Source organism: Peromyscus eremicus, chromosome 2 (assembly GCF_949786415.1).
Source record: "Peromyscus eremicus chromosome 2, PerEre_H2_v1, whole genome shotgun sequence".
NCBI classification, from domain to species: Eukaryota; Metazoa; Chordata; class Mammalia; order Rodentia; family Cricetidae; genus Peromyscus; species Peromyscus eremicus.
Genome location: NC_081417.1, coordinates 150,226,029 through 150,248,721, shown reverse-complemented (window position 1 = coordinate 150,248,721; position 22,693 = coordinate 150,226,029). Strand labels below are relative to the sequence as shown.

General features: G+C 46.6%; 1 protein-coding gene across 1 annotated transcript in view; it reads left to right on the top strand.

Moving 5' to 3' along the window:
• Positions 1-18,874, top strand: part of Micos10 (mitochondrial contact site and cristae organizing system subunit 10) — a 29,751-nt gene extending 10,877 nt beyond the window's left edge. Inside the window, exons 2-4 of the mRNA XM_059255287.1 lie at positions 16,711-16,758; positions 17,495-17,604; positions 18,644-18,874. Coding sequence (XP_059111270.1) covers positions 16,711-16,758; positions 17,495-17,604; positions 18,644-18,652 — 167 coding nt within the window. The 3' untranslated portion in view covers positions 18,653-18,874. The remainder of the gene's footprint in view (positions 1-16,710; positions 16,759-17,494; positions 17,605-18,643) is intronic.
• Positions 18,875-22,693: the final 3,819 nt, after the last annotated feature.

Below are 22,693 nucleotides of genomic sequence, written 5' to 3'. Positions count from 1 at the left end.
TTTTGTTTGTTTTTAGACAGTCTCATTGTAGTTCATGCTGGCCTTGAACTTGTTTTTGTTGTTGTTTTGTTTGTTTTTAGACAGTCTCATTGTAGTCCATGCTGGCCTTGAACTTGTTTTTGTTGTTGTTTTGTTTGTTTTTAGACAGTCTCATTGTAGTCCATGCTGGCCTTGAACTTGTTTTTGTTGTTGTTTTGTTTGTTTTTAGACAGTCTCATTGTAGTCCATGCTGGCCTTGAACTTGTTTTTGTTGTTGTTTTGTTTGTTTTTAGACAGTCTCATTGTAGTCCATGCTGGCCTTGAACTTGGAGTGATCTTCTCAACACTTGACCCCAAGTACTGGGATTACAGGTGTTAGCAGAATAATTTTTAACAAGAACAGAGCTGGGGACTTAATTACTCTGCTTAAGTACAAAGCAGGGTGGTATTGGAGGAAGGATATACACAGAGTAGTACAGAGTCTAAAATAGGCCAAGAATGTGTGTGTGGCCAGTTCATTTTTAACACACACAGTTTAATGGGGAGAGGAAAATCTTTTCAACAAACTGGAGCAACAGCTGTGTCCACACAGAGACAGAATGGACCTGATTTGATTGTAAAAGCTGAAGCTGCAAAACCTTGGGAAGGAAAAGTAGAGAGGAGTCCCTGTGAGCTGAGGGCGGAGGAGGGCTCTTAGGACACAAAGAGCAGCACTCACCAAGAAAAGCTACAGGACTTGTTCACATTTTAAACTGAGTTCTGAAAGACACCTGGTGATTTTTGAAGCCTTAGAATGGGAGAGGATCTTAGCAGTGCACACAGCCGACAGAGAGAGGACTTGTTTTGGCATATGGGGAACGCTGATCACAAGAAAAACTACGTAGGATGCTTGAAAAGAAGTTTTACTCCCAGTAACTAAGCACAGGAAAGGACAGCTCCATCTGCAATCACGGGAAAGATGTGGTAAGATTGAGCTATGCCATTAAGCATTAGAATCGCCAAGCTTTACAAGTTGTACAGTAGAATCACTGAGATAAGTAAGGGGCAGGCCCTGACGCTGTGCAGCACTGGTGGGAGAGGGCTGGGAGGGCTGTCTTGGCCCAGTGTCAGCCCTTTCTTAGGACAGGTCCACATGGACACTCAGGAGTGTCCGTCCCTAAGAGCCCCCAACCGGAGACGGCTGAGATGTCTATCTGCTGAGGAGTAGATAACCAACAGTTGTGGACTAGCTTACACTGAGAAACTCAGTCATAAAAGGAACTCATTGTGCTATCTCTGACTTACAATTCCAGTTATATATAAAATTCTAGAAAATATGCTCCACAATATAATGAAAGAAAGTAGGTAAATGATTTCAGGAGACTAAGGGGAGAGGGAGGAACGGGCCATAGAGGGTACTATAGAGGTAGTGTTTGTGGGTTTCAGTTCTGGTTGAACAGGCATGTACTTATTTTAAAAGTTTTACATTATTGTGGTGTGTGTGTGTGTGTGTGTGTGTGTGTGTGTGTGTGTGTGTGTATGTATGCACATGTGGAGGACAACTTGTGGGAATTAGTTCTCTCTACCATGTGTGTTCTGGTATATCAAACTCAGGGTCTGGGAGTTGGCAACAATTGCCTTTACCTTGCTGGCCCCAAATGTGTACGGGAAGGGGGGGTGCTGGGGTTGGGTGGGCATGGACTCTCAGACATGCTGGGCCAGCGTCTTACCACTAAGCAACTGTGTTCCCAGACCATGCCTGGGTAAGAAAGTAATTGAACCCAGTGGGTCAAACCCAGGGGGACTTGCTGGGGGAGGAGAGTTCCAGCAGGAGAGGGGGAAGGGGTGAAAATGGCAACGTAGCATCCGTGTGTCACATGATATGTGTCTAGAGGAAAACCTGCATTGGTCCTTACCTTCCCCAGGGTCTCTTGTTCCCTGTATGCAGAGCAGGCTAGCTGGCCCAGAGGCTGGAGAGTGTGCTCCTTCCTTCCACCTTTCTCCTCGCTACAGGAGCACTGCAGTCACAGACAGGTACTGCTACCACATCCCTTCCGCTGGTGCTGGGACCTGAACTCGGGTCTTTGTGCCTACTCGGCAAGTGCTTTGCCCTACCCATAGATAATCGTTTGTAAAAAGAAAAAAAATCAATCAGTGTCTCTGGTAGTTTGAATGTAATTGACCCCCATAAGCTCATAGGGTGTGGCACTATTAGGAGGTGTGGTTTTGTTGCAGTGGGTATGGCCTTGTTGGAGGAAGCGTGTCACTTTGGGTTTGAGGTTTCCTATGCTTAAGATACCGCCCAGTGTCATAGTCCACTTCTGTTGCCTTCTGATCAAGATGTAGCCAGCACCCTGTCGGCCTGCATGCTGCAGTGCTCACCACCATGATGATAATAGACTCTGAAACTGTAAGTGAGCCAATTAAATGTTTTCCTAATAAAAGTTGCTGTGGTCATGGTCTCTCTCTCTTTTTAAAGTATTTATTATTTATTATGTATACAGCATTCTATCTGCATGCATGCCTGCAGGCCAGAAGAAGGCATCAGATCTCATTATAGATGGTTGTGAGCCACCATGTGGTTGCTGGGAATTGAACTCAGGCCCTCTGGAAGAACAGGCAGTGCTCTTAACCTCTAAGCCATCTCTTCAGCCCTCATGGTGTCTCTTTACAGCAGTAGAAACCCTAACTAAAACAGTGAGTGTCTCACTATGTAACTCTGGCTGCCCTGGTATTTGCTGTATAGACCAGACTGGCCTCCAATGCAGAGATCTCTCTGCCTTTTGGTAGTTACTTTTTAGCTTGTTGTTTTTAAAAGTGCAGAAAACTAATTGGAAATATTGGGGCAGGCAGCACAGAGGGAACAAGAGCTCAGGGTAGACTTGGGCACAGAGTGGTGGGTGCCGGTGGCTAAAAGTGTCTCCTCCTGGTGAGGGGCTGTCTTAGAAGCTCATGGGCCACTGTTGATGCATGAGGGAGACTGTAGAACAGGGAGATTTGTGTAAGTTGTTCAGCTTTCCAAGTCCCTTCCTTACGGTAGAGTAGAAAAACTGGGTCAGAGTTGACAGTTTGGGAGAAGCCGAACCCAGTGCCTGCTTTAGTGTTTGCTGTCTAACCCAAGTCAGAGTGCCTAGACTCATCTCTGTTGTTGTTTTCTGAGACAGGGTTTCTCTGTATAGCCCTGTCTGTCCTGCAGCTTGCTCTGTAGATCAGGCTGGCCTCAAACTTAAAGATCCACCTGCCTCTGCCTCCCAAGTGCTGGGGACGAAAAGCGTGTGCCACTGCCCGGCTCATCTATTGTTTTTGCAGTGTGCTGACATGATGGTGGACAGATTTCTTCTCCAAGTACTTTGACAAAGTGTTTTTGAGTTCAAACAAATGCTGCTGCTTCTCCTCCTTTTCTTGTCTGAACTTGTACAAATTAGACCACTCAAACTTCTTCCTTCATAGATCTGAAACGGAAGCACATGACTGAGCTCCATCCTTCACTCAGTAGGAAGGTTTGTTCTAGAAGACTCCAGGTTCTTGTCATCATTCAGATGATGACGTTGAAATCTGGTACTTGCAGACTTTGTTCTTCACATCAGAATAAAAGCCACTCATCTTAGCTTTTCACAGAGCGGCTGTACTCTGTGAATGACTTGGACTTTATATCTGCTTCTAACTGCTACTTTAGAGCATTTCCCCCTTCACGAGAACTGTGTTCTTGGGCTCTTTCTTGGAGAGCTTAGTACAAGCTTGGAGCTTGTGGAGCTGTGCAGTTAAGGGCAGCAGAGATCTCTGCGGTGTCATTTCCTCACTGGACCCTGTCTGTGGCAGTTTAAGCAGCAAGAAAATGTTGCCACTGACAGAAGTCCTGAAAGTGAGGCAGGTCCATCCAGCACCTTTGCAAACACCGTGTGAGTATTAAGTTAAAAAACATTGATTCATGCCAAAAACATTTGTCCTGGGGCCGGAGGGATGGCTCAGTGTTTAAAGAGGACCCAAGTTCAGCTGGGTGTGGTGTGCATGCACAGTACTTGAGAGGCAGAGGCAGGTGGATCTTTGTTGTTGTTGTTTTTGAGACAGGGTTTTTCTCTGTAACTCTAGCTGTCTTAGAACTCACTTTGTAGACCAGGCTGGCCTTGAATTTACAGAGATCTGCCCACCTCTGCCTCTTGAGTGCTGTGATCAAAGGCGTGCACCACCACTGTCCTGCTGCAGGTGAATCTCTGAGTTTGAGGCCAGTCTGGTCTACAGAATGAATTATAGGACAGCTAGGGCTACACAGAGAAACCATGTCTGGAAAAACAAAAACAAAAACAAACAAACAAACAAACAAATCAAAACAAAAAACCCAAACCCAAACAACAAAAACCAGAGGACCCGAGTTCACTTCCTAGAGCCCAGGTCAGAACGCTTTTAACTATAGCTCCAAGGGATCTGTTGCCCTCTTCTGGCTTGGCAGGCACATCACTCATACATGTGAATGTACATATACACAATTTTTAAAAATGTATTTTAAGAAAATGTTTGTCCCTTTGCTGTCTCCATTAATCTTTTTTCCAGGATTTTTGCTGTGTCCTTCCCTCTGGATCCCTTAAGCTAAACACTGGTACCAGGCACAGCCACCCCTGATCCTTAGAAGTTCCTAGTGCCACCCAAGCCTGGCTTTACTTTATATTGTCTGGCTTTAAAAGCAGGTTCCACCTTTGTCTTCATGGAAATCTGGGATGGGAGAGGGAGGACTGTTGAGGACAGACAGAAAAGTGTAAGTTGCAGAAGAAGCTGCAGACTGCTGGTAGGGCCTAGGGTGTGGCTCGGGAAGAACATCACTCAGCTGCTTAGGCCCTGAGTTCCAAGAGCAGCACCACAAACCCAATCTGCCTCTGTGGAGAGAACTCTGAAGTCTGGATCCTGTCTCCTGCTGTTTCCCCTAATGTGGGAGCCCACAAAAGCTTCCTAGTTAGATCTGAGCTTGCTTTACACAGCAGGGCTGCATTAAGAATGGCTTGACCACATGCATGGTCACCAGGTGGTTGAGATAGTCTACACTTGGCTGTGCTAGGGGGCGGTCTTTTGCTCCACTCCTTTGCATTCCTTTAAAAGCTCTTTAGTAGGGACAGAAGGGGCTGGTGGGTTTTGACCTAGGCCCTCCCAAGGCTATCCTGTGTTTCTAACTGTCTCTCTCCTCTGTATTTTTATCTACATATTCCTCATTTCTCCCTGCTCGAAAATACCCTGGGGGGAAAAAGAGGGAGCTGGTCTCCCTCACCCTAACTACTCTCTCTGTCTTTTATGGTGCTTCTTAACTCCGTCCTCATTCTGCCAGTCAGCTGTGAAAGTGTACATCTGATGGCCACGTCCCCATTGGGAGCCCTCTACTGCTTCCCCGTTGCTCAATGGACAGCGGCCATGAGGCTGCAGCATTGGTTAGCATGACGCAAAGGCCAGTTTGCTTCACCTCCTCCCTCCAGCTGCATAACTTAGCAGCAGGGAGCTCCTGACAGCCCACTGTCACCTCCTTCTGCCATAGCCCTTTAGACTTCCAGTTTCGGATCATTACCCACCTCAACACTGGACAGTGCACTTATGTGGAGATGTCCTTTCCCAGAGCTTAGAACAGCACACAGTAGGTATTCAGTTGGTATAATTAGGGAATGCCCAAATTACTGGCCAGACTCTATTTTGGAAGGGTTAGTTAGTCTCTTGTGCTGAGTCTAAATTGATTATAATGGTTAAACACTTGCCAGTCTACCCATGTGTGACTGAAGGCAAGTATTTAACTTTACCGTGCCTCAGTTTCTCTTCTCTTAAATGGGGCTCATAGAAGTTTATTATAAAGATTAAGTGAGGAAATTGAATCCAGGAATGCAAGTGCCTACCTAGGGAGGGTTTTTCATTCTGCTACTGTGCAGTTCTTAAACACAATGTAGATTAAAAAACTTTCTTAAACCTTTATTTTGAGTGTATGGGTATTCTGCCTGGTTATGTCTGTATACCACATTTGTGCAGTGCTTGAAGAGACCAGAAGAGGGCATTAGATCCCTTGGGACTGGAGTTATAGGTTGTGAGCTGCCATGTGGGTGCTGGGAATCTAACCCAGGTCTCTGGAAGAGCAACCAGTACTCTTTAACTGCTGAGCCACCTCTCCAGCCCACTCTAGATGTTTTGAAAACTTGGTCACAGTTGAGAGAATTTGCTGTTAAAAGGCAGTTACTGTCTGCTATGGACAGCCCTGTCTTTACACACATGCACACACACTCATACTTGTCAGTTGTTAGGTTGTAGAATTATGCCAGCGAAGTCTCTCTTGCACTCCAGGTTGTTCCCACACCTCTCAGATGACCGGGGTGCAACTTCAGTCATGTTACTCCTTTTCCGCCTCTTCAGGAATGTCTGCTACCTCCAGAACTCCGGGCTCCTGTGCGGTCTGGCCTTTCCATCTTCTCCATCTGTTCTCCAGGATGTGTACAGTCAGGCAGCCTGGGTTTAAGCTGTGCTTTTTCAGATGTGTGTGCTTGAGTAAGTCACTTAACCCCTCTGAATTGTTTGTTTCTTCCTGTGAGATGGGTCATAATAAAGCTTGCAAGGTGGTGCAATGCTCAACACTGCTGTTAGAGCCAAAGCACACCCATCAGGATGAAAGCATTTATTTAACATGTTTATCTAAACTTAATAATTCTGTGTTATTTTCCCAGCCTCTCTAATAATGAATCTTCGAGCTGCTTCTCATTTTCCAACATAGTATTTCCACATGGGAACTAATTAGTTGCATGTCAGTAAAACGTCTACAGCCATGTTTATGCCTTCTTGAGGTCCTGCTGTACAGTGTTTGAGTTGAAGTGTGTTCTGTAGGCACTGCTTTAAAAGACTTGGGTTCCTCCAGCAGAGCATTCCATAAGGACTTCCACACAGCCTCTGTGTCTTCCTGCTGACTGCTCTGCCCACTCTGCTTAGAATCCTAGTGATTGACTTTCACCTAAATAGCTCCTGCAGCTCCAGCAAAATCCCATGAAAGAGCCACCTTCCTAGTCCTTCCTACAGAGCCCAAAGCAAGAGTGACTTCTGAGAAGCCAGTCAACACAGTCTCAGTCACTGGCTCTTGGACTTTGGTCTGGCACTGGCATCTTTTCTTGGCTAATTCATAGGACTTGCATTCACCTGTGGACACTTGGGACAGCCAGCTTTTGCCTTAGAGGATTAAGTAGCACCATTTAGAGCTGACTTAGAACTGTATTTTTTTTTTTTTTATCTCATAAGCTGGGCTTAGAGCATCTTTCATAAATCAGGAATGTTTCTTGGAAATGTGGTTCTCACTGAAGTCTGTCCCAAGTGTTGTTTATTCTGTAGTAACAAATGCTTTTGACTGTAATAGCATCAATAGAAACATGACTGACAAGAAAATGTGTCAATTTGTTTCAGTCCATTTCAGTGCATAAATACTGTTTTATTAAACAAGACAATGCTAGGGAAATCTCTATTACATTTTAAAACAAAATGATGCAGTTGAACAATAAAGCTGAAGGGAGTCTCCGTTAAAGAAAAGAAAGAGTTGGTGTGATGGTACACATCCTTTTGAGTTTGTGGTTCAAGGCCAACCCTAGTGACTGCTAGCCTTGAACCTCAAACATTCATACTGCTCTGAGTAGGAAAAGAACAGATTTTGAGCTGTGGCTCACATGATATAAAGTGATCCTGTGCGAGTCAGTGAGTTGTACTCTACGACAGGATTAACTGTTGTGCTTTTGACATCTTTGAGATCTATTTGAACAATGAATAGCTTACTGCTTCTTCCTGAACCCTTCATCAGGAAGCACTAGAGACTGTAGTGCTATTCGCGATGGGGCTGAGCAGGCTGGGCCTGGCCTGGTAAAGTAAGTGACCCAAGGTTGGAGGGTTGCCCTGGGGCCACTGTGCCACTGTCAGGAGAGTAGTCCTGCCAGTGTTAACCCTGTCTTTTTATCGTCCACTGTTGGGTGTACAATGCTGAGGGAATCAACACTGAGGAATTCTTATAGTTTTCACATTTGTAAACTACCAGTTGAGTGTAGTTCATGAGAGTTTTTCCTCCTAATACTGAGATGAGCTGTGCAAAATCAAGTGAAGTTGCTTTCCAACTTTAATTTTTAGATACAAATTAAGTTTTAGCCCTGATAACTATGCTGGTTCCAAGCTTATGAATAGTGAATCCTTGTTTAAAATGTTAAGTATACACCGAGGTCTTAGTAATGGTCATTTAAGAATCTGTGATACATCCCCCCAGGATGGTCTTGCCTTAAACACCTGGGTTCCCTTGTCCAGCCTCAGAAGTAGATGGGGCTACAGGCCTACAGCCTTTATCCCCCCGACCCCGTGGACATTTTTTATGTTTATTTTTAAATTGTTTATTAGATTTATTCACTTTATTTTATGTAGATGTATGTCTGAGCATGCACCACATGCATGCCTGGTGCCTCTGGAGGTCAGAAGACATGAGATTCCCCGGAACTAGTTACAAATGGTTGTGAATTGACATATGGGCGCTGGGAATCAAACAGGGGTACTTTGCAAGAGCAGCCAGTGCTTTTAACCAGGCTCTTCCCCAGCTAGTGATTTTTGTTTGTTTGTTATTTTTGTTTTGTTTTTTAAGGGTTTTTCTCTGTAACCTTTGGAGTTTCCTGGAACTCACTCTGTAGACCAGGCCAGCCTCAATAGAGATCCACCTGTCTCTGCTTCCTGAGTGCTGGGATTAAAGGTATGCACCACCACTGCCAGGCTGAGTGATTTTTTTTTTTTTTTTTAAAGAAATGTCCTAGGGTGGTTTTTGTGTGACTTTTTGTTCTTCCTCTGGGACTGATCATCCTTCGTGAGAGTGGGATGCAGTTCCGGCCTCTGCAGAGTGGGTCCCACAGCCCCTCCACCTGTTACTCCAGCTTTTCTGTGCAGAGGCTGGCACTGAAAGCAGTTCCCTCCCAGTCAGATTGTGGTGCCTGCCTGGGGCTTCCTGCAGGTTATTTCCTTATCTGCAGTGATGTGGAGCTTTGTGCTTAATCTAGAGCCTGGGAGCAGATTCCTCTACATCTAAACTGAAGTTGCTATTAACTGGAAATGCTCATACTGACCTCCAACACATGGTGCACCCCGTGTTTATCCAGTGATGGCGTACAGCATTCACTTGGTACCTTTAAGTTTTGCTTCCACACGCACTTAGGCATAAGATAAATCTGTACTGTGTGGTTGATGGAAATTGCATCCTCTGTTCTTTTTATTAATCAGTGTCAGGGGTTGGAGAGATGCTTCAGTGGTTAAGAGCACTTTACTGCTCTTGCAAAGAACTGGGTTTGGTTCCCAGCACCCACATGTGGTGGGTCACAGTCATCTGTAACTCCAGCTCCAGGGGATCAGGCACATACTTGGTGCACATACATAAATGAAGGTAAAACATCCATACACATAAAATAGAAATAAAACTTTGAGTGTTAAGACAAACATGCAAATGGTGTCAGGTAGGCCAGTGATTGCTTAGCAGGTAAAGGCACTTGAGTTTGCTCCCCAGGACTCACGATCAGAAAGGAGAACCAACTCCTGCAAAGTAATCCTTACACACACACACACACACACACACACACACACACACACACACACGTAATAGTAATTTACAGACTAATATCAAGCTGGGTGGTGGTGTTGCATGCTTTTAATCCCAGCACTCAAGAGGCAGAGGCAGGTGGTTCCCTGAGTTCAAGGCCAGCCTGGTCTACAGAGAGAGTTCTAGGACAGCCATGACTATGCAGAGAAATCCTGTCTTGAAAAGCCAAAACAGCAGCAACAACAAAAAACCCAGATGACCAGTTAAGAAACTGCCCCACCCCAAAGAGGTATTTCTTTGCTCGTTACTTTCGGGCACCAAACTCACCTCAGCTTGCACGGTTAGAATGATTTTGGAATAATACCTTTGAAAGAATTGGTGGCAGTTCTTTTTCCTCTCCTAAAGAAATGGCTGCAGAAAACTTGGGCTCTGGGCCTAATGTCGATTCCATAAGGCTCCTCTGTTGTTTTTCCCCTGTCCCTCTGCCATGCGGAGATGTGTGCTGATAAGCCACCCGCTCTGTACCTGAGGGTTCTTTGTCATTTCAGACAGCATGGGCTTTTGAGAGCGCCCCAGCCAGGGAGGCCAAGTTATATAAACTGCATTCATAGTTAAATATTTGCTTCCAGGGGGAGGTGAAAAATGCTTTGTACTTTTCCCTTTGGCTTTTTCCTCCAAAAGAGCTTGTCATGCAACAACAAGAAAAAGTGGCCAACGGCAGAGAAGGCTCTTCTCTTCCCGTGTTGGTTTGTTTTTGTAGTAAGGCAAACCTTTCCTGTTGTATTGTTCTAAAGCTTAAACCTGGCCTAGAGGTGCCAGTCTTGAGTGGAAGCAGCTGCAGAGCCGCCCGGGCCAGGTGGGACCGGCTTTGAAGCAGCATGCTGCCTTTTCAAAGCGAGCTGAACGAACGAACGAACCAGGGCTGAGCGAGCGAGCGAGGGCTTGACTCCGTAGAGCTGTCAGCATTCCACTGTTGTCATCTCTGACTGCAGGTTCCAGATTACATGTGAAGAAGACATGAGGTCCCTTTTCATCTACAGAGTAGTCTTGTTAGTGTGTGTCTTAAAAATACAGAAATGGTGGGGGGAGTCACTGTTAGCAATTAACAATGTAGCAGTCCCATCTAATTAAGACCGCAGAGAAGGTTCCTTGAGAACTGGGTTTGGCTTGTCTGCCTGGGGTTTTTGAGCTTGGTTAAACTTTCAGATAAGTGTAATTGGCAGGAGCCAGCTGGCTGGTCTCATATCCGGACTCTTGAGATGGAGGCTCTTGGTTGGTGTGGACATGTCTCGTCTTTTGATTGAGTGGTACTGGTAGCAGTGAGCTGAGCTTCACTTGTCTGCTGCTAGGAAGCATTGGGCATCAAAGAGCTTTTCTTCCTCTGGGAAAATGGAAGGGACAGGCATGGAGTTAAAGGGACAAGAAAATTACCAAAATGGTTTCCTCCGGGCTTTTGATACCCTTGCCAACAACTTGCCTCCAGATGGAGACGCACAAAATCCCCGATTGTAGACCAGCCTGCTTTCACTGGCCTGCCTCTGTGAGCCAGTCCAAACCCTTTACCTCATTCTCAGTACCCATCTGCCGTCCTACCCTCCAGCTGCAAGGGTGAGGCAAGTTGCCTTGAAACCGAACCTTCCACTGTTTCAACCAAGCAAGCAATAGCAGGTTCCTGGGCTTGGTGTAGCATGGCAGTGGCTTCCTTCCTCTGAAGTTCCTGGAGCAGTCCTGCCAGGTAGACTGTTGGGTGACGCGTGTGGTAAGAGGGTTCTGGGAAGGAATCTGAGCAAGCCCTGTGGCCCTGTGTGGGCTTGTTGCTAGCCTGGTTGCCTAGCACTCTGGGCTGGTGCATGGAGAGCGTGGTTCATGTTTGAACTGTATCTTACTTCACTGCTTCTAGAAATCTGGACACTCCAATTTCCTTTGGAAGGTAGTATTGGTGGGCTGAAAATAGAGGAGAATCCTGTGTCTGGATTACTGGGGACAGTGGCAAACTAAGACTGGCAGAATTGGGCACACTTGACTATTATAAGCAATAAGTTGTTCTTGGCAAGTTATTTTCTACAGCTGGAAAACAAGGGTATACCATCATAGTTTTAGTTAGTTTGTTGTTTTGAGATTCATCTGCGTCTGCCTCCCAAGTGCTGGGATTAAAGTTATGTGGCCACCACCACCTAGCTGGTAGTGTTAGTTTTTTAGGAAGGGTTTCATGTAGTTGAGACTTGTCTTGAGCTTGCTATATAGCTAAGCATGGCCTTGAGTTCTGATCCTTTTGCCTTCCTTTCCCATTGTTGGGATTTGTACTAGCACGACTGAAAACAAAACTGTTCGTTTTAAAAGACTTTTCTTGGGCTGGAGAAATGGCTCAGTGCTTAAAAACACTGGCTGTTCTTGCGGGGGTGGGGGAGTGGGGGGGGCGGGGAGTGGGGAGGTGGCGGCGTGTGTTCAGATTCGATTCCCTGCATCCACATGGCATCTCACAACCATCTGGAACTCCAGTTCCAGAAGATGGATCCAACACCCTCTTCTGGCACCATGGACAATAGCCATGCACATGGTGCACAGACATACCTGTAGGCAAAATACTCATACCATAAAATAAAATGAAAAACTTTTCTTGGAAAGGAGGTGCTGGGTACTCATGAGTAACATTCAGCGTTAATTCCCTTTCCCTTTCATTATGCTAGCCTCTGTTGGCTACTTACCAGACCAACCTTGGCAAACTACCTTCCCATGATTTTTTTGAAATGGAAATTGGGATGGCATTACTGATTTTCAGATACTGCATTTTAAAGTTGGCACCAAAATAGTTCATAGTATAGGGTGTATTGGATAGTGCCATAGCTGATTTTAGTTAGAATTTACATGGCATAGAGGCCAGCTGTGTATCCACTGTGTCACCTGTGCAGCTGTATTCTTAGAGATGCATCCTTAGGTGGTTTCATTGTTTGATCATGTTTTGTACTTAGGCATAAACAGGGTAAGTCCGCACACCAAGGCAAGGTCCCGGTGACTGTGCTCCCAGGCTGCCAACCTCAGGAGCACATTACTGTACTGCATGCTGTGGTAGCTCTAACACTGTGGCAAGTGTCTGTGCCCAAAGCCACGTGAGTGTCAGAGCAGCACAGTGCAGACAGGTGGAAGTGCAGTAGTGCAGCTTGCTCTGGAGCAGCTGGACACCGACTGGAGCCGTCCCTGCAGACTTCACAGGCATGCTGTGCTCAAACGGACACCGACTGGAGCCGTCCCTGCAGACTTCACAGGCGTGCTGTGCTCGGACGACCCTTGTTTAAAGTACTTTTATTTAAATGCGAGTACACACGCAGCCTCACTATGCAGCCATGGCTAGCCTGAAACTCACTATGTAGACCAGGCTGGGTTGATCTCAGAGATCTTCCTGCGTCTGTTGGGATTACAGGCATGGCCACCGTTCCTGGCAACCTTTTTATTCTTTGTAATTGCATTTAGCTTAAAATACAAACACATTGTGTAGTAGAAGTATTTCCTTTCATATTATGCAATCTTCTCTATTTTTCATTTTTTTTTAGACAATTTCTCTGTGTAGTTCTGGCTGCCCTGGAAATTGCACTGTAGACCAGGCTGGCCTCAAACTCAGAGATCCTCCTGCCTCTGCCTCCCAAGTGCTAGGATTAAAGGTGTGTGCTACAGATACTTTTCTTTTTAACATTTAAAATTATTTTTTGCTAAAATTTGGCAACCTACGTGCGCATGCATTTTCCTAGGCCTGGACCTGTTCCTAGGGTCAGAATCATTCATAGCACCTTCTTCCAGCTCCAGCTCACAATCTCCTGGAAGGTCAGCTGCAGTAAAGCACAGGGAACTGTCCCTGCCTGTGATGACAATGACACTTCCGGAGTACCTCGATGACCTGCTGGAGGTGTCCTCTTTTAGAGAGACCCAGGGTGCTTTGCTTTGCCTTTTTCTCCCTGGGTTTGCTGGTGGCAGAGAGTGGGCCGTGAACAGCCTCTTGGTGTGAGGTCCTGTTTAACTCTGTACAGAGCTGGTTGAGTCTTAAAGCAACTGCTAGGCCCATCCCTGGGAATTCTCCTGCCTTGTCCTCCTGTACTTGCCTTTCTCTGGTCTCTTCTTCCACCGCTGGTTCCGGTTTCAACCCCATGGAAATCTGTGTGCCACCATCACACATGTAATCTGTTGTTGCCACATGTTTGGTACTTGTCTGTCTATGAAAGAAACACAGCATGGCCCTGTATGTGGTATAATGACCAAAAACCTGCTGAGCATGCTGATGCCCACCACCACCCCAGTGTGTCTCTGTGTACAGCGCTGGCTATCCTAGGACTCACTCGGTAGACCAGGCTGGCCTCAAACTCAGAGACCCACCTGCTGTTGCTTCCCGAATGCTGGGATTAGTTTGTGCCACCACCGCCCGAAGTGGTGCACATCTTTAATCCAAGCAGAAGAAGCAAAGGCAGGTGGATCTCTGTGAGTTCAAGGCCAGCCTTGTCTACATGGTGATGCCAGGCTAGTCAGGACTACATAGTGAGACCCTGTATCTACAACCACCCCCCCAAACAAAAGAAAGTATTAATTATCATCCTGGGGACCAAGGAGGTGATTCAGTTAGTACAGTGCCTGCCATTCAGCTATGAGGATTTGACTTCAGTCTTCAGACCCACACTGAAAAGAAACAAAAGCCCAGCTTTAGAGGTGTGCTTATAATTCAGCATAGGGGAGGTGGGGTCAGGTGGATCCCTCAGGCTCTCTGGCCAGTGAGAACCTGTCTCTTAAAAAACAAAAGGCTGAGCCGGGCAGCAGTGATGACACATGCTTTTAATCCCAGCACTTGGGAGGCAGAGGCAGGCAGGTCTCTGAGTTTGAGGCCAACCTGGTCTACAGAGCAAGTTCCAGGACAGCCAGGCCTACACAGAGAAACCTTTTCTCAAAAAACAAACAAACAAAATAAACCTTGCCTTGGAGGAGGTGGGAATGGGGGGTGGATTGTGGGGGGGGAGAGGACGGGGGAATCCATGGCTGATATGTGAAATTAAGTTAATTATAAATTAAAAATACCATATAAAACAAACAACAAAACCCAAAAGGCTGATGTTTCTTGAACAATACCTGAGGTTGTTCTCTGGCCTTCACACATGAATGAGTGCATACACACCAAAAGAATAAGTAAAGGGCTGGACAGATGGCTCAGAGGTTAAGAGCGCTGCTTGTTCTTCCAAAGGTCCTGAGTTCAATTCCCAGCAACCACATGGTGGCTCACAACCATCTGTAATGAGATCTGGTGCCCTCTTCTGGCCTGCAAGCATACATGCAGGCAGAACACTGTATACATAATAAATAAATAAATCTTTAAAAAAAAAAAAAAAATAAGTAAAGGCCGGGCAGAGGTGGCGCACGCCTTTAATCCCAGCAGAGCCAGGCGGATCTCTGTGAGTTCGAGGCCAGCTTGGTCTATGGTGTGAGATCCAGGACAGGTACCAAAACAGCACAGAGAAACCCTGTCTCTGGAAAAAAAAAAAAAGAAAGAAAAAGTAAAGGAATAAAAAGAAACTATTGGTGTGAATAGCATGTGTACTGTACTAAATCTAACACCAGCTAGATTGTGCATGGGTGACAGAGTTCCTGGATCAAAAATACATACCTTGCTTGCTCATGGTGAGGTTTTCTTCTTCAGAACAGAAAAGTTAGCTTGCTTGAAGAGTACTCCGAGGTTTTGTGTTGCACTACCTAGAGAATTCTGCTTCTCCCTCCCCATTTCCCTTCCTCTCCTCTTCCCTCTCCCCTGTGTGTGTATATGTCTGTCTCTGTGTGTGTATGTGATATCCTGGAAGCTGAACGTGGGGCCTTATGCATGGGAGGTAGGTGCTGTACCACTGAGCCATATCCCTAGCCCAGTAGAAGAAACTTAGAATCCCAGTAGCACAAAGTTGGGCGGCGAGCGGTACACACCTATAATCCTAGCACTCAGGCCAAGGGCAGGCTGGACTTCAAAGTATCGTACCAGCCTGGGCTGCTTAGCAGGGTGCCGCTTCAAAAGACAAAACAGCAACAAAAGCCCACCAGATTTTAGCAGCAGCATAAATTTGGGAGAACCAGGACTTGTATGGCTTACTCATAAAGAGGTTGGTCTCAGGCTCTGCTGAGCTGTGGAGCAGACACACAGAACTTCAGAATAATCGGAGCACAATGTGCAGTCTGTAATCCCAGCAGAGCTAGGGAGGAGGATTGAGAATTGGAGAACATCCTGGGCTACATAGCCAGACTCTGTCTCAGAACCAAAACAGAGCACCAGGGTTCTGAACTGAATGTGTTGGTCTATAAGTCTGAAAAGGAAAACAGCCAGTTTGGCTGTGGCGGAGAAGTAAATTCATGCACTCTTATGTGAAGGTAAGGAGTCTGTTAGTAGACACCGTGGGACGAGTCCTTGTAGAATGGCGGTCGAAGGTTTTCATGCACTTGATTAGGATATACAGCTAGCACCTGAGTTGATCACGCCAACATTGTTATTTAAGTTGGGCTTCAGTTTACTCACTTTTGAAAGAAAATAACTAAATAATGGTATAGGTTACGTGTGGGCTAATGAGAAATTTTGAAGTTGGCATCAGAACTAGGGTTTGACGAATTCTGAGTCAGCTTATCCTAAAAGCCAGAAGTTTTTCCAAGCTGAGATTCAGAGTGAGGTGTTAACAAGGCTGGGGATGTAATTCCATGATACAGTCTTTGCCTATCATGAGGGCTCAGATAGGATCCCCAGCTCTGGCAAAGGGAAGCCCTTCTCCCTCTGTCTGGACACTGACTTGTGTGAGAGTGCAACCTTTGGGAATTGTTCTGGACCATTCCTTCTTCCTAAAATGTTAAGCATCACCCGGAGAAACAAAGTGACAAGGGGAGCTTTTTAGTGACTCCTGTGTGAGGTGAAGTAGGAGGTTACTACTGGTCAGTGCAGAAGATTCTGCAACAGTCTTTTGGGGTCTCCACCCTCACTTCCACCTTGCAACACTCCAGGACAGAATGATAGGGAATAAAGTTTTTCATAGACCGGAGGCATCTGCGTGTCCCTGTCAATGAGAAAGGTTAGCAACGAGAAAGCAACTTCCAAGTTATAAAAAGAAGCCTGTTGTCTTCTGTTCCTTTGGAGCGGTCTTAATTCTCCCTTTGTTTGGGGTTGCTGGATTACTGCATTGTAACACTGTTTTCCATTTTTGCAGGGACTGGTTTTGGACTAGGAGTTGTTTTCTCTCTCACCTTCTTTAAAAGTAAGTGACTTTCACCAGCTTCTCACTACAGTGTCTGCATAAAACGCTGCCAACTGGTCCATTGTAAAATGAGCTCAACAGACCGTGTACTCAGTCTGCATGGGTTGGACATCTCCGGTGTTCCCTGGGGGCAGTGAGTCAGGGTTGCCTGGTGTCTTAAACATGACATCCTTTCAAAAGCCTGCATTTCGTGCTGGCCAGTCCGCATGCCCACATATTTCTAAAGTGACCCAGAGATGTGGCTTGCTGTTAATAAAGGCAAGTGGGCCAGAAGTGCCCCTGCTCCTTCCTGAGTCTCCTCCTTGGGAAAACTTAAGTTGGAATATTGACTAGAAGCGAAACAGGTCACCTTGACCTCTTTTCCATGGAGAACTGACAAGGACTGGAACTAGAGAATTGTAGACGTGTAAGTAAACTCCATGGTTTACTGAATATAGCCAAAGTTTGTGAATATTGGTGAAATTAATAAACAGTTCAAACACCTTACTGACATGTTCCTTCTGTCAAGGTTAAGAAACTAGTTCAGGTGCACAGATGGTGACAGACTGGGCTATTTGCATCACACTTAGCAGCCCAGGCACTTAATAAGTGTGCTGGATTACAGTGCTGTGTGGCGGCCCGTCATGTCAGTCAGCAGTGATACCTACTCAGGGTTTGTGAATGCTGAGTACACATGCTGGGTGGAAGCTTTATTTTAACAATTCCCTGTTGGGATTTCTCTCTTCATGCCCAATAGGAAGAATGTGGCCGTTGGCCTTCGGTTCTGGCGTGGGCCTGGGCATGGCTTACTCCAACTGTCAGCACGACCTACAGGCCCCATACCTTCTACATGGAAAATATGTCAAAGTACGTACAGAATTGATAGTTCTCTCCCTGACAGAATTCTTCAAATTTTTACCAATTTTATTATTCTATGTTTATTTTATGAGTATAGGTGTTTGGTGTGCATGTATGTCTGTGTACCATGTGCATGCTGGTACCCATGGAGGCCAGAAAAGGGGCACCAGATTCCCCGGGACTGGAGTTATAGATGGTTGTGAGCCACCAAGTGGGTGTTGGACCCCAGATCCTCTGTAAGAGCAGCCAGTGCTTTGTCTAATGTTAGTTCAAGAAGAGCTGAGTGTTGTCCCGACCTGGTGACAGGCTGTTCCACTCTCCCTGGTTCTTCACCGTCCTGGCAGCAGAGCTTGGCTGAGAGTGGACAGCAAGGGGCAGGCAGAGCGCTGGGTCTTTCCATTGTTGTGAGTGTTTCTATTGTTCCAAGCTGAGTTGTCCTGGATGATGGATCAGAGGTGATTATGCGTAGTAGATGTTTAATGGCTGGGAGGTACTGTGGAAAATATTACATTTTCTGCAGCCTTGTACACGCTGCTCTAAAATAAATGGCCTTGTAACTTCATTTGGACTTGAGTCTGTGCCTAGATGTTGTCATCCTTCTCACATGGAGGAACAGAATCCCACTGGGGGCTTCTGCGGCATGGCTGTACTGTGGTAATTGCTGGCCAAGCATGGCCTGGGCCCCATGCACTACCCTGGGGACTTTCTTCATAGTCTTTTCCCCCCTCACTTCCCAATGGATTGTGGGAGAGGTGTATCCTCACTCAGCAAAGGGAGAGAATCTTAAAGAGGTGAGCCTACTAGCGACTGGAGTCAGCAGCTGCTGGTCAAGCTGTGTTTGGTGCTCACCCGGACCTCCTGGGTCACAGCTGAGTCTCCAGTCATGTCTGCCCCTTCCGGTCTTCTCCCTCTCAGCTGGGGCCTGTGCTTGTGAAATAGGTGAAACAGAAAGTTGGCCATGATTGGAGCCATGGGGTCTGACTGAGGCAGCAGCCAGTGGTATCAGAACGTCTGCTGCCAGTTCTAACCGAATGTCCTCGCTTTGTAGGAGCAGTGACTTATGCTGAGAACATCCCAGTGGGAGGAAAGAAAAACCGTGTTTATTCCTCAGGAATACTGAAGTGCCCTGGAGTGCGCTGACGTCCTAGGACTGTGCCATCAGCAACGCTTCCAACTCCAGCCACTGTTTATGTGTTTGAAACCAAGTCTGTTTCTTTTGTATTTTCTCTTTGGAAATTGTAAGGAGGTGATCTTAAATAAATTAAAAATGGGAAGCCCAGTGCAAGCCCTTCATTCCTTTCTGTGGCAGGAGGATTCTCTTTGAATGGTCTAGCTGTGGACTCCGTGACCTCTTGAAGCCACAGTCAGGCGTGTCCTCCCCATTCCCCTACTGTACGCCCCCCCCACCCCACCCCCCCGGAGACTGGTACTACCCCTGTGCAGTGATGGCCATGGTGGAGTCTTGAGGGGCGCCTTCCTGATGCTGCTCTAGGCCTGCGCACTGGCTCACAGTGGACCATGGCTGATCTTGGCCATACCTGCTGTGCTGACGTCTGCTCCATTGATGTCACTCCCAATACCACACGGAACTTCGTGCAATCTCAGTTCTGGCTGGCAGTATGAAGCTGGTGGCCACAGCCTGAATGGAAGGACATATAGAGGTTGGAGGACAAAGAGCCACTTCCCCTTGACTTGGTTCTTGTGGGTTCATGTGAAGCATGACAGAGTATTTTCCAGTTTCTTCTGATGTGTACAGCACACTTGTGCTCAGGCTTTTGTAGGTGTCCACTGTGGATGCTCTGGGTGATGGACGTGCTCATAGCTGGGAAATGACAGACAGGTCATGAGCTAGAGTGCAGGAAAGGCAGAGGTGGCAGCTGGAGGGGCCTCAGCCAGTGTCAGGCACATTGATTAGACCTCAGTCCTTGAAAGAGCTTTGGGGAGTCAATTCAGGGTGGCCTCTCCCCTCCCTCTGCTTTTCCTCCCTTATTCTTTGTTCTACCTCCCTTTCCAGAAACATGAGCTAGGCTGTGAACCTGAACAGGCGGCAGGGACGCTCTGCCAAAGTTGGGCTTTGCCCAGGCCAGCAAGTCATGGCCATGGCATGCCTCAGCCGCTTGGCTATTTTTCACACAGCTCTCTTAACCCATACAGAGCAGCCTATGCCGTTAGAAGAAAAATAGTCGTGCGCTGGGTTCCTCCCTTGCAGCTCTTCTCTGTATTTGCTTTACATATTAGTATCCCTTTAGAGTTAAGAATGACAGCCCTCCCCCATCCAAAAAGACAAAGGGAAAACCGCCCCCACATCCAGATAGAATGAGCACCCTTGGAGCTCTGCTGAAGTGCCCCAGGAACCTCCTCCAGGAGGACATGATTCTGGGCAGAAGCCAGGCAAGGGAGCGCTGGCTGTTTGTCTAGTCCCAGAGCGTTTTGTATTCCCACCTTGTATCTCTTAGCAGAGAGCATCGGAAGCACAGAGCCTGATCTCTGTGTGTGTGTGTGTGTGTGTGTGTGTGTGTGTGTGTGTGTGTGATCTCAGACGAGCCTTCACAAAATTCCAGCTTGTTGGCAAGGGGAAGCATTCTGTTCTACTTGAAGTTTCATTGGAAATTCAAGTCCTCTGGGGGCCCAGGTCCCTCGAGGGGGTTGTGGAGCTTTGAGTTCACCTCTCATCTGCCCTTCTGGAACCAAACACAAGGGAATTCTCAAACACAAGGGAATTCATGGGTTTTAAGAGCCACTACTGATGGGAACCCAGCTGGGCACAGGACACTAGGGCAAAGCTGTGGCGCCCCAAAAGTGGCCTGCGCTGCCAACATACATAAATACATACAGTCTGAACTTGAGACTGTATAATTTGGCCCAGAACAATATGTATTTTGAACTCATTTAGGTGAATGGTTTTTGCATTCCGAGTGGCTGGGGAGCCATTATTGGGACACATTTGCTGTCTACAGAAGCATGCCTTTGTTCTGAGAAGTGGCCTCGGAACACTTTGCTGAGCTGTCCCTTTGCGTGAATGTCATCTCTCACTGCTCTCAAAAGACCCAAGAATGCAGCCCCACAGTCCTGCAGGAAGCAGACACTGGGTGAAGGAGATGGCTCTTGTTTTTACTGTTGGTTCTCAAACCTCTGTTTACATTTTTTTTTAAATGTAACCAACCCATAATTGCATTTTACTTGTCATGGTTCAATCTGATTGCATTGTTGGAAGGACTATTTTTGAGCCTGTCCAAATAAACTCTGCAGAGTATTTCCACAAGGATGTAGTTCATGGAGCTGGGGCTGCCTTCCTCCGGACTGGTCTGAGACTCAAATGGTTTCCTGTTGCATGCTTTCTAATTGCATAAATGCACAGGGGTGGAAGGGAGAAAGTGGAAATTCTAAGTGCTGAAAAAAAAAATGTTAAATTTAGGATAATAAGCTCATCTGGAAGCCATCATCACTTCCTTCAAGTGTGCTGAGAGCGCCACTTCAACTCTGACACCAGTGGATGGTATCAGGAAACAACGTGGTCCCGGGCAGGCGCAGGGGAGATGTGTCCAACAGGCAGCTCTGTGTGGAATAGGACAGCAATGTAGGAGCAGAAGGAAGAGAGCAGATGGGCAGGAGGGGAGGCAGGGCTGGACAATAGACGTCAGGCCTACAGGCTCGATTGTCAAGCCCTGGACCCAAGCGCCTGCTCCATCCCTCACCTGCCAGGCACCAGGGGAGGTTCCTAGCCTGTAACTTCAGGTTCTTCATCTGTAAATGAGATCAGGGGAAAGCCCACCCTGTAGTCTTTGAGGCTCAGATGGGTGTGCCATTAGCACAAGCTTATAAAAACACCGTCTAGGGCAGGGCGTAAGTGCTCAGTGATGGAGTGCTTGCAGAGTAAGCGCAAGGCCCCAGGTTCTGTCCTCACCACACAGTGTATGGTAGTAGTACAGGGAGTCAGATGGTTGAAAAGAGCTGTTAAGGTTGAAATCTGTGTGCTCCGAGGGAGAGTGAATGAGGTGAGCAGTGTGAGCCGCTCAAATCAGACCTATTCAGTGGAAAATGCTCCCTCCTCAGAGTTAAGACGTCTTTTCCACCCGACTCTGCTTCATTCTGATGCATATTCATGAGACCACCAAGACTTCTAGCTTTCTTACTTGCTGCTGAGCACATGAACGTGGCCAGTAGCAGGCTAGGATGGGAAGGAGGAGAAAAGAATGGCAAAGAAATGGAGAACCTGTAAAACAGCTTCCAACCCGGGTCAGAACCGTGACTGCTGCTGCGCCGTCCAGGGTAATAGGCTTTGATTATCTGATCCTTACTTTGTGGGTTCAGAGCCAGAAGCTCAAGGGGGGCGGTGAGATGTCAAGAATTCTTGGAGGAGGTGGGATAAGTGAGGAGCCTTCAATAGGGAAGAAATAGAGGGTAGAAAGCTGGGCTTAGCAGCAATACTTTTAAGTACTCGGGAGGAAGAGGCAGGTGGATCTCTGTGAGTTCCAGACCAGCCAGGGCTATATAGTAAGACCCCATCTTTATAAAAAATTGAAAGGAAAAAAAAAAAAAAGAAGAGTGAGGAAAGGTAGGGGGGAAAAGTTCACTTTTATTACCATCATTTTCTGTGTCTAGCCAGTGTGAGCCAACATTACATACTTTGCTCGACTTAGATGACTAGGGTTAGCATTGATAGAGGATGTCGTACAGGCTAGTGACGGTTCTGACATATACCACACTTAGTTGCTGTAGCAATCCTGTGAGAGAATAGCACTTTCTCACTTCCTAAGTGAAGACAGGTTTCGGGAGCTGAATGAACTTACCTGAGAACAAGCAGGTTGAGGGCAATAATGGAGTAATGCCTTTGGCCTTGACCCCACAGCCCAGGCTGTTCCGCAGGCTCTGTGCTCCTCAAACACTGGGATGGGCCCTTGCCAAGTGGTTTGATTGTGCTTAAACTTGATTTGACTTAAACCAGTTTAAACTTGACTTGATACAATTAAGCCAGTTGAATTGGTAATGGCCTGTCTCATTGAAATGAAACTGGTAAGAATAGTTGATCCAATTTGAAATCAGCAATGTTTTTGTTTGTTTTAAATATCCATTTATTATTCAGAAATAGTTCTTTTTT